Below are 17410 nucleotides of genomic sequence, written 5' to 3'. Positions count from 1 at the left end.
ACGGAAGTCCCTTGGCCCCACGATGCCTCAGCCCTGTCACCCAACCTCTCGGTGCTATGTGGCACCTCAGACTGAAATAGGAAGCGTGACGTGTGTTTTGGTGCCAGAAATCTTAGCCTGCTGTCTTTAGGGGTATAAATAAAGAGAGGGAGGAGGGGGGCGTTGGTTCCTCCCTCTGTCTCCTTAGCCATTTTTCTTTTATCTTGCCTGTGACTATTTCTGCCTCCCAGTGTAATATCAAATATGTCAAATAAATGTCTTCAAAATCAGGGTTTCATTTGCACTTTGAATATACATGTATGTCCTCCTTTACAATTCCTTTGAGTGATGTTTTTATTTTTGGACATGTTTTTATTGCATACTTTACTCAACCCCTGCCTGCTTTCCTTAATAAGGCTTCTCATTTCATTCCTGTCTGTGTTTCCAGGTTGCGTGTTGTAAATGACTGCCTATCTTACACTTTGGCACCTCCATGGGCTGCACGGTGGTATTTTAACGAGGCCCTCTGCTAACTGAATGTCCTGCCTTCATGAACTGCTAAACAGGGGATCCACTGTATAAGGCCTCTAAGAGGATCAATTATTCCGTGTGTACTCTTCACCCTCCTTCCCTTTAGCCCCCCCTTTCTCTCCTGCCCAAAGACACTCATGTCAGACTGATCCAGCGAGGCAGAGCATGGCACAGCATGTTCTCGGCCAGACAGGCTATTCATGAGAGCAGAGACAGACAGATGACAGCGGGAGAAAGAGAGGGAACACAAGAGGAGACAGCTGAACTGTAGCCATGGCTTCCTTGACGTCAGCAGGCCAAGTCAGCTCGCCCACTCGGATGGTACATCCCCAGTCTTCAATCAATAAACTGTTTTGCATCACAGCAGTGAAGACTCCTCTCTGCTGAGTTACATAACTTTTGTTATGTTCTTTTAGCCTACAGCACATGGAAGTGCTGTACAATCACACACGCACATTCATGACCCTTCTGCACATCTGCTCTAAAATCAAATTTATGACATCCAGACAGGAGCAGCATATCATGGTTGCATGGCTTTGATCATGGTTAGGGTGCCGATCTGCCCTTTTGAATGAGGAGTTACTGTATGTGTGTGTCAATGTGCTGTCATCCTGGGACCAGACCACATATACCACATGGTATCTGTGTCCCATGAGTACTTGAACCAATGTGAGTGATGTTCAGCTTTTGAATCAAACACTACCTGTGTTATTCAGAGATATACACACTGCCTGGCCAAAAAAAAGCTGCCACCTGGATTTAACTAAGCAAATACGTACAAGCCTCCTATTGGATAATTACTGCATGGGTGATTATCTTTCAGCTGGCAACAAGTTATTTAACCCCAACTGATGCAATGAGTAGCTTCTCATTTCTTAAACAACCATGTTGAAAGACACATCCTGTGGTCGTGGAAAAGATGTTAGTCTGTTTGAGAAGGGTCACATCATTGGCATGCATCAAGCAGAGAAAACATCTAAGGAGATTGGAGAAACTACCAAAATTGGGTTAAGAACTGTCCAACGCATTATTAAAAACTGGAAGGATAGTGGGGAACCATCGTCTTTGAGGAAGAAATGTGGCCGGAAAAAAATCCTGATTGATCGTGATCAACATTTGGTGAAAACAAATCGAAGAAAAACAACAGTAGAACTCAGGGCTATGTTTAATAGTGAAAGTAAGAGCATTTCTACACTACAATGCGAAGGGAACTCAAGGGATTGGGACTGAACAGCTGAGTATCCTTAAGAAAACCACTAATCAGTAAAGGCTAACAATTTAGCTTAATTTTGCTAGGGAGCATAAAGATTGTACTCTGGAGCAATGGAAGAAGGTCATGTGGCCTGATGAGTCCAGATTTATCCTGTTCCAGAGTGATGGGGGGCATCAAGGTAAGAAGAGAGGCAGATGAAGTGATGCACCCATCATGCCTAGTGCCTACTGTACAAGCCTGTGGGGGCAGTGCTATGATCTGGGGTTGCTGCAGTTGGTCAGGTCTAGGTTCAGCAACATTATGTGTCCAAAGAATGAGGTCAGCTGAATATACCTGAATATACTCAATGACCAGGTTATTCCATCTATGGATTTTTTCTTCTTTGATGGCACGGGCATATTCCAAGATGACAATGCCAGGATTCATCGAGTGGTTCAGGGAGCATGAGACATCATTTTCACACATGGATTGGCCACCACAGAGTCCAGACCTTAACCCCACTGAGAATCTTTGGGATGTGCTGGAGAAGGCTTTGTGCAGTGGCCAGACTCTCCCATCATCAATACAAGATCTTGGTGAAAAATGAATGCAACATTGGATGGAAATAAATCTGGTGACATTACAGAAGCTTATCGAAACCATGTCGTAGCGAATGCATGTTGTAATCAAAGCTAAAGGCGAAATATTAGAGTGTGTGACCTTTTTTTTGGTGGCGACTTTTTTTTGGCCAGGCAGTGTATATCAATCAAACTGCAAATTACAGCTGACTGTTAAGATCTTTACACAAGCACAGGTGCTGAGTGCCTGGAGACACTGAGGTACCATTGCTATAAATAGACTTTCTTCCCCAACATTCAAAACACATGCACAGGTGTCTTTAAAAATAACATCTGACATACTGGCTAACTAATACCTTAACGTTGCTAGTCAAATTTCATTATTTCTTTTTCTTTCTTTTTTTTTTTGCCATAACAAATCAAAATTACTAACAAATACTCATTGAGACTGGTTGATAGTAGTTTAGATAGCTGTGCATGAAGTGATATTTAATGCAAGTCCACAGAGCTTTAAATATTCAAGAAAATTACTTGTTTTTTCCTGAACTGACAAAATAGTTGGTTTATGTAAATAAAATGAAAAAAATCATGGCAAATTGTGAAGAAATAAAGTTATTTATGATGATTTTATGTTATGTATCTTATGCAAATGATAAAGCCTTGTTCAAGTGCAGCAAGTGATGTTGAAATCTTACATGGTGGTTGTTAGAAAAGTAATGTCCAAACAGATAACCATGTTTTTTATATGTTTATATATACGATATGTTATTTATAACCATAGCCTTTATAGCTGAGTGTTCATTCCAAGTTCACTGATAGAGGCAATTGTTGCTAGGCAGCTTTCAAAGCCTCTTTTCATGCAGACAAGCTTGATATGCTGCATCCTGACACTTTTCATTTCAGACATTCTGAGTCGCCATTGCAGGAAAAGCAAAGTCGAAAATTATTTTAAAGACGGATCAGTTCCATCAAGTGTAGCAGTGAGTCATGACAGCATGGACAATAATAAAACCCAGGAAGTAGCTCACCTAAGCGGAGTGGAGTCGTTTTTAATATCGGTTACACCTTTGCTTTTCCTGCTATGGAAGAATGCCAGAATGTCTGCTTTGGAAAAGGTCTATTAGAAGGGTTGCATGTGTCTGAAGAACAACCTGGAGGCTGACATAATGTCTTGTTGGATGCCTGTGCCACGTGGGAATCTCACGTTCCTTTCTGCCTCTTCTCGACCACATCCACCTGTCCCCCAGTCCTGTGCCCTCTGTGCCCCACGCTGCATCTCTGTACTGACATTCACCATCATTCACTCATGGAGATGGGGCTTGGGGGTCTAAGCAGAAATCCTCAGCATGTGTCAGTTGCTTCTGCAACAGACTCAAAATAGACAGTAAACTGCCACTTAAATGCGTATGCATGCGTGCACGTTTCACAAAAATGTGAACGGAGTGACAGGACCACCCTGGTTCAGAGGTTTAACATAATGACGACTTAATGACCTGAAACTGAGCTGTTTTGCAGACGTTTTACGGGCATCTCCGGTCTCCCGCTTTGCATTACATGGTATGTTTTGTTCTTGTTAAAAGTTAATAGATGAGACATGTTTGCATGTTTGAAACAACATGCATATGAGGATCTGCATGTCCCCTCACTGGAATCCACCTGCACGGGACATGTGACTGCATGGTTTGATAAAGCTAGGAAGGTGGACACCTGTTGTCATGATCTTTTGGTGATAAATGCTTTTGTAGAGGCTTAGGACACAATTTTGATGCAGACCGAAGATTTTTCTTTTATGTGTACCTCACTAACAGATATATAATCGCTGATTAAAGGTTGCATAGCCTGTTCCTTTTGGACACCTGTATCAGTAACATGCACAACATGGATGTTCAAACTGTTGGTCATCTGCCGGGACTGTTGACAGCTTAAATAATGAATTCAGGGGTCAACCCCGTTCGACCACGGGTGTACTTTTAAATCCGACCACTCTACGCTTCCATTTTTCACCTACTTTATCTACAAAGCACAAAACGTTGCATCTGTTAGACCGGAGCTAAAGTCACAGTCTGGCTCGCTCTATCTTCGTCCATATGTCCAAACTGTCAGTGTGTCTGCATCCTTCCACTGAAGCGGTCATCTCAAATGCCGGACGATGAGTGCAGCAGTACAAGAGGTGGGGCCAATGAGAACAGCCACGAGGAGCCCAAAGCATTCTTGAGAATTTCAGACCTCTCCATTAAAATAGAATGGGGCCCAAATATCTCCCCTTTGAAAGACAAGCCGCGAGGGTCGTCTTTCAAAACAAGAGCGGGGCGCTCTCGTGGGATTAGCTGGTGTTGCCCGGCAGAGGTGACTATAGTGGTCTATTTATCGTTTGACAAATGACCAATTTTAATTTGGTGTCAGTGGAGTGGTCAGCTGGGAGCGACTTCATGACCACCGCCTGGCCTGTGGCCCTACCATGTGCCTATGTTTGCCCCAGTCAAATTCACACACACAAGTAGTCTGCAGCCATGCTAACTGCTCTGTAAAGCTAATGTTAGCTAAATGCTAATGCCAAGTATCTGTTACAAAAAGTTAAAATGTGGGTTTTTCTGGCAACATATTTCATTTATAGACAACAACACTAATATTCCTATATTGCACATATAGCTTTCCTACATACATTTCCTACATTAATATTGTAGGAGGGATGTCAACTCACAGCAAGAGGGGTCTGGGTTCAGACCTTGGGGCTGGCTGAGGCCTCCCTGTGTCTCTACATACTGTGGATATCAACAGATGAGCCAGCCTGCTCGCATGTGCATGTTAGAGTTTGTTTTTCTTTAAAATAATCAAAATTGTCTTGGGCGGCACTATGCCCAGGATGCAGTGTCGGTGGAGAACACTTGAACGTAGGGTCAAAACAGTTAAAGATGTACAGCATGTCGATTGTAAAGCCTGCTTTAAACGACTTGCTAGTTGAATGTGGCTCTCGCAGAAATATTGAATCGATATCAATCATCAAAATGCCAGGAAGCTTAACGGGACAAGAATTAAGAATTAAGACAGTCCACATCTAGAGAGTCAGACTAGATTCAATACGCTCCAGCTGTCTGTAATCCTGAACCAGTTGTTTTACGGTGCAGTCTTCAGAATGACTAAACTTAAACTGTTAACATAGACTGATCTACTGTAAGTGTAGCTGTTTCCTCACCATTTCTAGCTCTGATACCGAGCCAGACTATACCTGCTAATGGTACATCATGTTTAACTTACAGACAAGAAAGTGGCACCAATATTCTGATCTAACTTTAACATATTTTACACAATGGCAAACCATCTCTTCAACCACGCATCAGTAGGAGGAGCAAAAAACACCACTAGGGCAAAGAGCGGTTCATGTGAGGGTTTCTTAACAGACCAAGGAAAGCGACAACTGCCTGGACATGGAAGCTCAAGATTCCCAATTAGTTGAAGCATGAGCAAATTCTAAATCAGTGTTGAATGACGACATGTGATATGGTTTGAAATAGACGATTTAAATCCATTATGTGCTTGCCTGCAGTGATGCAAGCAACGATTAGGTGAATGCGTTCATAGCCGCCACTGACTCAAATAGACATTATTAAACATTATTTAACACATCAAGCTATGAGTGTTCTCTAGGGCACAGTGGCCTCAATAACTGTGAAGTAGATTTAGATTTAGAAGTTTATCAAACACATTCATTTCAGCACCATAGAGGGAAAGTGACTTTAGTTCAGTGCTGGAGAAAAAAAATGGCATTTCTGGCACGACTTCACTCACTACCAAGGTGCATGAAGAAGAAAAAGAAATTGCTGAAAGATCAGCACTCGTAGTAAATGGAAGAACTTTATTAGACTGACCCGATTCGGCTCGTGGCCTCCATCAGGGTCATCCACCTACTTTAGTTCAACGCACCAAAATTAACATATGGTGGAAAATGACACAGACGCCATATAATGTGCCACTAATAGACTAGGCAGCGGTTAGATTCCTGCTCCATGAATAAAACTATATTTCTTCTACTACTCTGTAGCACCTCTATATACTCTGTGCACAATTTTCATCATCTTACCTATCCCTTTCCATTTCATAGCACACATGCTGCAATGATTGCAACAGTGCAATCATATGGCAGTGTATTTAAAAATGGAGAACGCCCATAATATAAACTTTATGGGGTCATCATAGTAATGACGTGATACGTCGCTGATATAAATGGTTCAGTAGCAGCAGGCTTAGCGAGGCATGTCACTTGATAGGCACTAATGGTGTTAGGTCGATGAGGGTTACAGTAGGAGTGAAGTCATTCCTGGCTCCTGCAAGGGTGAGGTACCCTGTCTGTGCATCTCTGCATTATGATTAGAAATACTGACCATATACTGTACATAGATGTACAGACACAGCATGCACAGCTGCAAACACAGATCTAAAATACAAAAAGTTCTTCTAACAATGAAGCTATTAAAACAGATTTAGATACTGCTAGTTAAATGAACCAGCCTCTGTATTTTATTTAGTCACTTACACAACATTAGTACCATTTATTTACTTAATGGCCTCGCGGTGGCAACTGATGAGAGCATGATGGGACTATTTGTGGCACTACTGTAGTCAGGGTGCAACTATCGGAGACATGGCGTGTATTTTCTGTGGTGCGAAGAATTAAGCAAGAGAAGGCGCTCAACAAGGATTTGATGCCTTGGGGGACTTAAATGGCAGCTATGTGCATGAAAACATATAGAGGCGCAGTCTCCCGTCTGTCTGCGTGTGCTCAGAAACTATGTTTGGCTGTATAATTCACGCCCAGACCCTTAAGCAGCCCTGACCTCTCATCATGCACGCCACGAGAAACATAATAGTTTGTCTACACTTTAAACTCAATCTCTTTGTTAACATCGTGTACTCTGCAGCGTCTGCTCTTCTTCTGTTGTCCTTCAAATTGTCACCGCATGTACCCCCCCCCATCCACCCACCAGTTCTGTTGCATACATGTTCATCTAAATACAGACTCTGTTTCCATGTAAATGGATCTATCAGTGTCTCATAGCGTGCAGACTAGGAGATGGTCTTAATAGAGTATATATTGATGTATCTGTGTGCAGCACATGTTCTGTGTCATGATGGAATAAACACACTCATTGTTATGCGTGATGTTTTGACTGCTACTCAAGAAGGTAAAGAAAATGTCGACCGTTTTTTCAAAAACTGCAGGTTTTATATATAAGGGTTTATAAATTTTCAAAAAAAAAATTCTACATAGGATGCCTGAGTCTTCACGTCCAAATAAGCACCACATTTGGTAGGTAAGTGACTGGTTTATGGGTCAGGTTAGGCCACCTGACAGTCTGAAGCTAGAAAACAAGAAAAAGAAATGACAGAAAACACATTGCTCAAGTGTAACTGTTGGCTACTATAGGTTATATATTATATCTTTATACAAGCTATGCATCAAATTGATGTGAAAGGAATCACTCACAGGGACACAAAAAAAGCAGAGTTACCACTGACTGTGCAGCTCCCCTCAGCACTACAGGGCCTTTTAGTGTGTTTCAGTGAGACCTGGCGCTCAGCTTTACCATTTGGGTTCAGTCACACCACGCGGTCGTGCTGATTAGCGGCTCATTTTTTTTCACTTGAGTAAAGTTAAAATACACTGACCTCATAAAGTACTCAGACTCCTTTAGTTTACATTTTCTTCCCCCATTAGTCTACTCTATAATCACAACAACTTCAAACGTAATCTGCGAAGAGTTTGGTTTTGACTGCCATTCAGGAACAGAGTTGTCCTGAAGCCACACCAGTATCGTCTACACTGCTGGCTCTGGTTTATTGTTGTTAAAAAGAGGACCCCGTGAACCTTCGGTCCTACGTCAGCAGGTCTCTGTATTTGTCCCCGCCGCCTATAAACATCCCTTAAGAATGACGCTGCCGTCGCCGTGCAGAAGGTGATGAGGAGTGCACTGTTGTTTGACAGACATGTGCTTAGAGATCTACAAAGAGTTCAGTTCAGTTTTTTAAATGCCAGTTGGCAAACTCCAAGTAGTATGTTGTGCCTTTTAGTCAGAGTGGGCTCTGTCTACGTGACTGACCACCAAGGCCGGTTTAACCAAAAACAGCTGAAAATGGTAAACTCTTCATATTTTCTGCATTATGTCTGTTTATATTGGTTCCAGCTGTCTTCCTTGCCAGTTATTAAGGAGACCGAGTTCCTCAAAGCTTTATGAATGGTTATAAAGCCTTGATCTGACCTATGCCCAACAACATCACCACACGCCTCTACAATGAGTGGATTTCAAGGCTTATTTATTTATTTATTTATTTTTCCTGAGGATCAAAACTTGACCAAACCATAGGTGGAAAGTCAACCCCATAACACCTGAAGAAGACCTGAAGGAGAAAGGTATGAATATATGTAGAAGGTATGTAGAGGAATAAATAGTTTTCAGGAAATAAATAGGGGTTTGGATACAATTATACAGAAATGATATTCATTTATTACTTCATTCATTTTTGATTTTGGCAGATCTGGTCCTCTGTACGTTTTCGCATCCAACATGAATTTAAAGGAGTAATGGAAGTTTGTTATGTTTGCGGCATATACAGATTTTAAAGGATGCAGATGTAAGTGATATTTAAATCATCCCAAAGCATAAACACGACATCTGGCCACCCTTGTCATTGAATATACAGCGCACAGAGTTCCATGGAAACTCTCAAAAAGACACTTGCCAAACTCTGGCCTATTAAGCCGTGTTTCTAATTCAAGTCACAGTCCGACTGCACACACTGTGGTTTTGTTCACTTGGCAGATGCTGCAGCCCAGCGGCTTGTAGTGGCGACATCGTAGAGAAAAAAGTGAAAAATATACTTGGCAGCTTTTCCAGTTGCAGGTCAATATTAAAGAATCTGTTTTAACGTATGCTGTAGTATGCCTAATTCATTTCAGAATGTGTTTTTCTTTCTGATCTTTACATCCAAGATCAGTCAAAACTATTCTTCTGAATTTATTCACGTGCACCGTTTGTAAGATTTTATATTATTAACAAAAATGTAGAATTTTGTCCAGATGCATCAATGTAAAAACACAAAGGCCTGTTTGGACTTCTCAGTCTGTCATTGAGTTTTTCCAACCAACCCCACTTAATTTGTGACACAGCGCCATCCTGTGGAAACTTTAGGTACACTACACTTAAATTCAGGGTTATAAGCAGACAGGCCTACTGATTAATGCAATTTCTTCTCCTCATTATGTATGTCCCATTAAATAATAAAAAAAAAAGAGCCAGCATGTGATTTTAAATCATAAACATTTTAATAACTTGACAAAACACCACACGGTTAACACCAAACAGACAAAACAACTGAAGTGTTTCGGCAGTAAGACACAAACAGTGAAAAGTTACAGTTAAAATAATAGCAGCTGGAGCAACAGAGAAGAAACTGAGCGTGTGAGAACAGCTTGAGCTCGTCCAAGTACGTGTCAATGCCGGCGCTTTGATAGTAGCCCTACGGAGAGTACTGTGACAAGAAATAGAAATCTAAATGTGTCTCTCTACATATTTAACCTAATGCTTTCCAGTGGTTCTGCCAGCAGCCTTTCAGCACTTTACTCTGTTCAAAACAACACAAGCATGTCATTATTAAAACAAGACTTTCACACTAAAACAGAGGGGATTCAGCCTTCGTCCCTCTCCTACACTTAAACGTACGCGCACACACACACATTTCAGTTTAAATACCAATTAATTAGGTCCTGATTAAGCTGGAACCTAATCAGCACAGCAGGAGAAGGTAAGCAGTTTAAACCGTCTGGTACATAAAGTGCTACAATTAAGCTTGATTTATACACTCAAAAAAAGAAGAAAAACATTTTTTGACCTGGCAGAAATATCAGCCACATCAACAATGAGTTCAACAGATCAGACAACAAAGCAGAACTTCAAAGAGGTGCTGTCACGACTGAGGCAGTGACAGCGTTTGCTGCTCAAACAGATGCATAATTAACCAGTGCCCCATATATTGCTTGCTGAAACCAGTTTTTGCAGAGAGGCTTTAAAACATTAGTTAAAAGTCCCCTTGAATGGCTTAAATGTTGCAACTGTTTCATGTTCTTTTTTGTTTTTGCTATTTCTGGGTGAAACACAAATTGGGGCGGAGGCCTAAGCTACGATCCACAAAGAGATGAAGGACAGCAAAGATGGAAGTGAGTTTATCCCAGGATCATATTCAGCTCATATTCGATGGGTGAAAACACACACGCTGACAAAACAAAGGTATTTTTCCTTTCATGAGACTTGTAAGGGTGCATACTGGTTTTCTACATTTTTTTGATTAACTTGGTTGAACAGCTCTTATCTGGAGGTCAGATGTCGCCGTCCACTCACACTTCTGTTACAGTGCACTGTCCATCAGGACTACGTGAGCGCAGACTGGCTGCAGAGCTGGAGGGCCTGCCCCTTGGAGGAATCCTGGTCGGCTGGCTCTGTCTTTGCGGTCTTTGCCCAGGTCTTCTTTGCGGCATCGAACCTGCTCTCCCGGTCTCACACTCTTTTTCCTCCTCGCTCTCACTGCTGCCAGATGCACACTCATACGCCTCATCGTCGCCTTCCACCTCTTCACCCTGCGGCTGGCTGATCAGGAGCTGGGAGAAGGATTCTTCCAGTGCTGAAGGTGACGGAGACAGACGACTAGTAAGGTGATGCCCCAGGAGTGTTATAGGCCTGACGGGAGGCAGAGACGCCATAATCCCTAAAGTGGAAGACTGGGATTGGCCTGCAGAGTCCGATCCATCAGCTGAGCAGACACGTTCGGCTGCTGCTGAGGCAACAACTGGTAAAGCAGGGATGGGGACAGGTTCAGGCTCTAACCTCAGTCCTGCAACCCCCTTCTTAGGGATATCCACAACGTCCCTCTTGATCTTCCGTTTGCGACCGCGCTCATTTCTCCGATACTGCACCATAGCTTTCAGATCAGCCACATAAAGAAACCCTGCGATCAGCATTTCTGTGCTCTCCTTGCCCTTGGTGAAGGCCTCCTCCAGCTCTTGGCTGGTCCTCTCATCATACTGCCACCAGCCGTTGCGGCCCTCATAGTACCATGCATAGTCTCCACGGGACTCACCTGCAGTCCCTCTACTTCGGCTAAGTCCTGCAGCTGCTGCCTTCAGTTCTTCAGGTGAGAGGAGTTCTGGCCGCTCCAGGAAGTCCTCTGGGATTTCCTGCCGGCAAAGAGCGCAGCGCTTGCTCTGCCAGGAGGCGCCTTTCACACACAGGAAACAGAAGACATGGCAGCATGGGAGACGCACAGGATGGATGCAACTCTGCAGGCAGATGGCACACTCTGGAGGGGAGGTGGTGGAGCTGGAAGTAGCACAGCGATCTCCTGCTTCCTCCATCAGCTTGGATGGAGCCAGGGCTGCCACTGAGCAGTCAACTTCCCCACAGCCTGCCATGCTGCAGAGAGAAACACAACTGTCACATCAAACAGCTGGACATACTAAGCTGTGTACTTGTTAGTTAACTGGTTTAATGACTCAGCGACTTTCACATGAAAATGCACATCGGGTTAATTTGACATTTGTTGCTGTGTTTCTGTACCTCCCCCAAACGAAAATAACATTTAGGTTTTTACAAATATTAAAATAGTTTTCGAAACGATTCTCGTGTGGCCAACATATTAGAGATAAAGAAATACGTAGTAAACCCAACTTTTGTCATGGCTTTACACCAACAAACAAGGCCTCTCTGTTTATTAGTGCTAACGTACACACCCAACTAGGCTAGTGCTTAGCTAGCGTTAGCTAGCTCGCTCATTGGCTAGCTCAAAATCATATTAAGGACTAGATTTCTAACTTAGTGTTAGAGGGCTGTCTCTATGTTGTAAGGTAACGCTGTAACTAATTAACAGTCAGCTAAGGTCATACATTCAGCTAGCTAGCTAACGTGGACACTAACTTGACAGCTCCAGTAGCACACACTGACAGCTAACAGGCGAAATGCTAGCTGGAGGCTAGCTGTTAACTATTAAATTAGCAGGAAGCGCTCTTGGCAGTTATGTTAATTTTCTCACCTGAACACACAGTGCCGCTGGAAGCGTCCTCACCAGAAACGCAGGTTGAGATACTTAAACAGCCTCATTTACATTTGGATGTAAAGTTATGTAGAACTACGCCAAGAAATGACTGCGCTGTGGGAGCACCGTGCCAGCCGAGCCCAACTAACTTCACAGCTTCCGGATGGACCGCACAGCCTCAGGGCCGCTGCTTCAGCTCGACATATGTTTTGTAGATCTGGTGGCTGCGCGGCGTACGTCACGGGAAATTGAGAAAGTTGCAGTTTCATTGTTGGAAATTGTTGTTATGCAATGTCTTGTATAGTATACACAAGTTGTGAAGTAAAAAATCTTTCCATGGAAAAAATACACTGATATAGTCCTGTAAACCAAGACTACTTGTACAATACTGCATGTAAAGTTTACATTTTTGCAACACTGTCCCATGAAAGTGCTATGTGAAAGTATGAAAACGTATGTCTATTTGTGTCGTCAAACAATGCTTTATTTAAATAAATCCATGCAGTATGGGACTTGTTTATGGACTGAATGGATTTGTAAAATGAAAGCAAGCGTTTGATAGTAGACAGTATGATATACTTTATTGATCACATGAATACAACAAAATACAACAGAATACAAAAAAATATATATACAAATAAAAAAAAAGGTATGTTGTTTGGTGTCAGCATCAATGTCACTTAAAACAATATAATCAGTAAGTTAAATATTTCAATTTTAAGTGTCAACTTCAGAGATCATATCAAAATTTTTACAAGTTTTATATTTACTTTTTATTGTATATAGGATTTAGGAGAAGAGAAGATCAGTTTTAACTCTGATAAAAGGGATAAAAGAAAAAATAGAGATTATTTTTCTAGAGTTTATTTGGTTCGCTACTCTTCAGACTGACTTGACTTTAATTTACAGGGAATTTATTCCAGACGCCTGAAATTTCAATGTATTCTGAATTGTTTTCTGTCAAATTTTTGCAGGGCTGAGGACCAAAGCAGTCTTTATTGGTACATGTTATTTCAAATAAGGTATTTTGCATGAGTCCTCAAGCCTCGCCAAGCCATGAACTGAAATCACATGAGAGCACTTTTATCATGGCAGTCCTTCGGTGATGGTTTAGGACATGATTGCTGTTAATATAAAATGTCTCTGATCAGCCAAAGTAAAAATGATGAAATAAATATGATGAATTCACAGGTACATGAATTTTATTAATGACAATCATTTTTAACAATTTTATTCATTTCTGTTGTACTGCGTAAGAAAATCCATTATAATTTAGATTAATACATTTTTACAGATGTTCAGGTTTTAAATTACACAACATGAAATAATAGGCTGAATACAGAGCTTTTTAAAAAAAACTCATAACAACTTGCTACTGTGTCTCTTTTTGATGAGACACTTTCTGATCACCGACACATGTGGGCAGGGGTCACCATGGGAGCTTGGGGCTTGTAGGACTTGTCGAGTGCGTGTCTCCTCTCCCCTCTTGGCTCGCACACTCTGTTTCCGAACACATGTGCCCCAGTCTGTACATTCCCCAACCTCACAGTGAGCTAGAGGAGAGTAGAAAGACGCGTGCTGTTGATGCATGGCTGTTGTTTGGGTTGAGGTGCACTGGTGTATTTGTTGTCTCAAATGCATGATGGACATCAGGAGAAAAGGAATATCTCTCACTTTGAGGGATGCACTGCATTAGTTGTACGTCAGGCTCAAAGCCACTGGGGCAGGTATGGTGGCACTGGCCGTGGAGAGAGTACATATCTGCCGTACATCTCGTGCACATGTTCCTCCTCACACACAGCTCACAGCCTGCCGGGCACTCTGAGCAGAGACACACAAAGAACAATGCAGTCATTTTCTAACATTTTGGAGAAACTCACTTCGGTGTCTATGTGCATGGACGCTATTATTCAGCTATCAATCAGTACAGACTGAACTGATAGATAGGAACTTTCGATCTGATTAAGAGAGGAGTGGCACTGTCTTACTTATGCATTCTCGCAGTGCTTTGTTTGCTGTGAGCCCTTTCGGACAACTGCTTTCACATCTGCCTCGAAACAAGAAGTGGCCCGGGTGGCAGTGTGTGCAGAAATGTTCGCTGAAGCAAGAAGCACAGTCTGCTTTGCACTCTGCAAGAAAGTAGGAATGAACCTGGTCAGTGGAGACTGACCATAGAGTCAGGATACAAAAACTGATGCTGTTTGTTTTAGCCACTCAGCATTAACTCTATTCAGTTTAAACACAGAGCATGTCAGGGCTTGTTTTTCTGCAAAATCAGATCCATTTAATGCAGTCTTGTCTCATTCAAGCTTTCTCAAAATACTTTCAAATCCACCACTCCTGCAAGCGTTCACTGGTACCTACTGGAGCAGGTGCTGATGTGTGGTGAACGCATGCCGTAGTGACCTCGGGGACAGGAGGACAGACAGGCCCCCCTCTGCCGAATCCCATCCAGCTCCAGGTGGAAGAAGAGACGAGGTTTGCAGGACAAGCAGCCATTCAAGGCCGAGCATGTCGCACATCCTGACTGACAGACGCTGCTCACTGGAGAGCTACCTGTCATGGGTTAAAGGCAAATGTGAAATTTATGTTAGAGAAGGGTTTAAATCTGACTACAAAAACATTCTTTTTACTTTTTCCTGCATCTGTATACACTGTGTACTCAGTACTCAGTACACTGTGTTTCATTTACACCACTGCATTTTACAGGTTAGCTTTGATATTTGCGGAGTGCATGGGGGCAAATCCAGCAGAAATGTAGAGCTTATTGTTCCATGAAAGCTGGAAGAACACACTTATTGTCTCCATATGCACTGTCCGGCAGTTTTCTATCTACAGTAACATAAAGCACATTTCACAAGAGCAATACCCAATAGTACTGAAGATGTAACAGTTAATACTTACGTCTGTGTCGCAGAATATTTGTGCCGTCTTGGCCTTTTGTAAAATCCATGAAGGGCAGAATCCAAATTAGAATCCACATTTTCCTTCCCCCTCAGTACGGCAGTCATCCAGTAATCTCGTTTCACATCCCAAAGTCATATACATTTCAAAAAGTTAGTGTAGTTCTCAGTCAAATGGACCCATGTAGAGACTCCAGCCTGAGCAATAGCAGTTGAGCGCAGACGTGTTTTCTTGAGGAAAAATCCCATGTGCATTCCATGAAATCACTCAAGCCGTCAGAATGCCATGAAGAATGCAAACAGAAGAGAAAGCATCATACGATAGTCACAGGCTAAATCTAATGTAAAGTTTGGTTAAGCTGCGGTGGGCTTGTTTCACACTCACATTCATACTCCCACTCTCCTTTCTCGACCCGCCTACAGATCCATTATCACACCAGCAATCCCTCATGTTCTAACCAGAACACAGACTGTGACTAATAACACTTTCCGAAAGATGAATAAACTTATTGGAAATCGTTCACCATCTGCCGCATACTCTTTATTTATTAGTTATCTGGATCCTACAATTCTGTCTCCAAAGTCCCTCTCAAATCAAACGTGTTTCACGTTACTTCTCTTGAATGTTTTAGTGCTGTCACAACTGGAAGCCAAGGACATACAAATATGATGTTATCGTACACTCATACTGTAAGCTAGAAAAAAAACAGGTCAGTTGGAGACATCTTGAGCTACTTTTCCACTCTGGGGTGGGACTAGGAACCTTTGGGGACACCATGTGTCTTTAAACCGCAGGAACTTTCTCAGGTGAGCAAGAACTTTTGGAAGTACTCATTGGCTTTTCCACCCGAGGACCAGGACTAAATTAATTTACAGAGAAATTATTTTTTTACCCCATAAAAAGTCCCTGTTCCGGCGCCACCTTTGCGTAATATTCACATGTCTTTAGACAGGGATGTAAACCCAAACAACATGAAGGAACCTTTTAGTTTCTTGTAAAGATAACCTATGACTAAAGGTTCGAGGAACGTTGGGTGGAAACATTGCTTTTAATTTCTTAATGAGGGTGATGTACTTGACTTTTTGCGCAAAAAACAAACAAGAAAAAAAAGCATAATATATATTGATAACCTTTTTGTGCATTAAAACATCTCACAAAGGTGTCTTTAGAATTTTGACAATTCATTTCACAACATAATATAGATGGTAGAGCAGGGTTTCGAAAAGCATTTTGGCAAATGAATTTGGACGATAATATCTGTATGAATATTACAAGGAATATTATAAAAGGTTGTAATTTTGAGATGTTTTTTAAATGACACAACAGAATTATGACCCCATTACTATTATTATTACCATGCTAACGATCTGGCACGACGGCTAGGTGTTCATCGTGCATGTTTATAATGTACCTCATCAACAACACAAACCTCTCCATTACTGTATCATGTCACATCTTACCATCTTTACCATATCTGGCAGATTATTAAGATAGTGACACAGGGGAAGATCATGAAAACATTCAACTTATAATAGAAATGCATAAATGTTAGTCTGATTTACGACTTTATGTTTTCCATTAAGACATGGGATTAGGAAATGAAAACCAAAACTACAGGATGATTTGACTACCTCCTAGAGAGAAAACAAAACTAGAGAACTGGAGGTGTCAGAAAGGATATGCGTTTCCCACAAAAATGCTGGAAGGTGATGAAAGTTTCTGTCCTCCAGCAGATTTGTTGTTTGGCATCCCGGTGTGTATAATCGACTGTTTTGGGAACTCTGTGTTTCTAGTTTGAGAAAACAGATCTGAACTTGCCAATGCTCCAGTTTATGCAGGCTTTTCTGGGAATAGCTTTCCTTCTTTTGAGTCACGATTTTTAGTTTTGGTCTGTAATCTTTTCAGAGCCTGTCAATTCTTATTCCATCAAATTTTGATAACAGCCCAACATTGGTAATATGTCGAGTGCTTATTTCGATATTCATTGTTAGAATCATTTTAGACTAATATGATGCCTTATCTGCAGACAGACAGAGTGCGTTTAAAACCATGTGTTCCTTATTAAGAAAGGCAAAGCGAGTTCTTACTTCTTGGCTTGCCTGGAAAAACATCAAAAGATGAATCAGTAGGAGATTTGCAGCAGGGTTTT

At 41.8% G+C, this 17410-nt stretch overlaps 2 protein-coding genes across 2 annotated transcripts; both read right to left on the bottom strand.

The window, feature by feature from the left end:
• Positions 1-8626: 8626 nt before the first annotated feature.
• On the bottom strand, positions 8627-12813 carry LOC311499334 (E3 ubiquitin-protein ligase rnf146-like). Its single transcript, XM_084560286.1, has 2 exons — positions 12355-12813; positions 8627-11738 (listed from the first exon to the last, which is right to left on the bottom strand). Exon 2 carries the CDS (start codon positions 11735-11737, stop codon positions 10667-10669), a length of 1071 nt encoding a protein of 356 aa, XP_084416412.1. The 5' UTR covers position 11738; positions 12355-12813; the 3' UTR covers positions 8627-10666.
• An 812-nt stretch (positions 12814-13625) lies between these two features.
• On the bottom strand, positions 13626-15017 carry LOC311499918 (R-spondin-3-like). Its single transcript, XM_084561057.1, has 4 exons — positions 14722-15017; positions 14346-14486; positions 14032-14178; positions 13626-13910 (listed from the first exon to the last, which is right to left on the bottom strand). The coding sequence occupies exons 1-4, from the start codon at positions 14918-14920 to the stop codon at positions 13717-13719; spliced, it is 681 nt and encodes a 226-aa protein (XP_084417183.1). The 5' UTR covers positions 14921-15017; the 3' UTR covers positions 13626-13716.
• Between the last annotated feature and the right edge of the window lie 2393 nt (positions 15018-17410).

This window comes from Chelon labrosus (assembly GCF_963514085.1).
Source record: "Chelon labrosus genome assembly, chromosome: 14".
NCBI lineage: Eukaryota > Metazoa > Chordata > Actinopteri > Mugiliformes > Mugilidae > Chelon > Chelon labrosus.
The sequence above is the reverse complement of the archived record's forward strand: the minus strand, read 5'-3'. Positions and strand labels throughout refer to the sequence as shown.

What these genes read in the sequence shown, in the direction of transcription:
- LOC311499334 (XM_084560286.1), bottom strand. Translation starts at nt 11,737, where the DNA reads ATGGCAGGCTGTGGGGAAGTTGACTGCTCAGTGGCAGCCCTGGCTCCA.
- LOC311499918 (XM_084561057.1), bottom strand. Translation starts at nt 14,920, where the DNA reads ATGACAGGTAGCTCTCCAGTGAGCAGCGTCTGTCAGTCAGGATGTGCG. An exon ending in ACACATCAGCACCTGCTCCA is followed by an intron (nt 14,487 to 14,721) that starts GTAGGTACCAGT and finishes ACTTTCTTGCAG; the next exon opens with AGTGCAAAGCAGACTGTGCT. An exon ending in AGCACTGCGAGAATGCATAA is followed by an intron (nt 14,179 to 14,345) that starts GTAAGACAGTGC and finishes GTCTCTGCTCAG; the next exon opens with AGTGCCCGGCAGGCTGTGAG.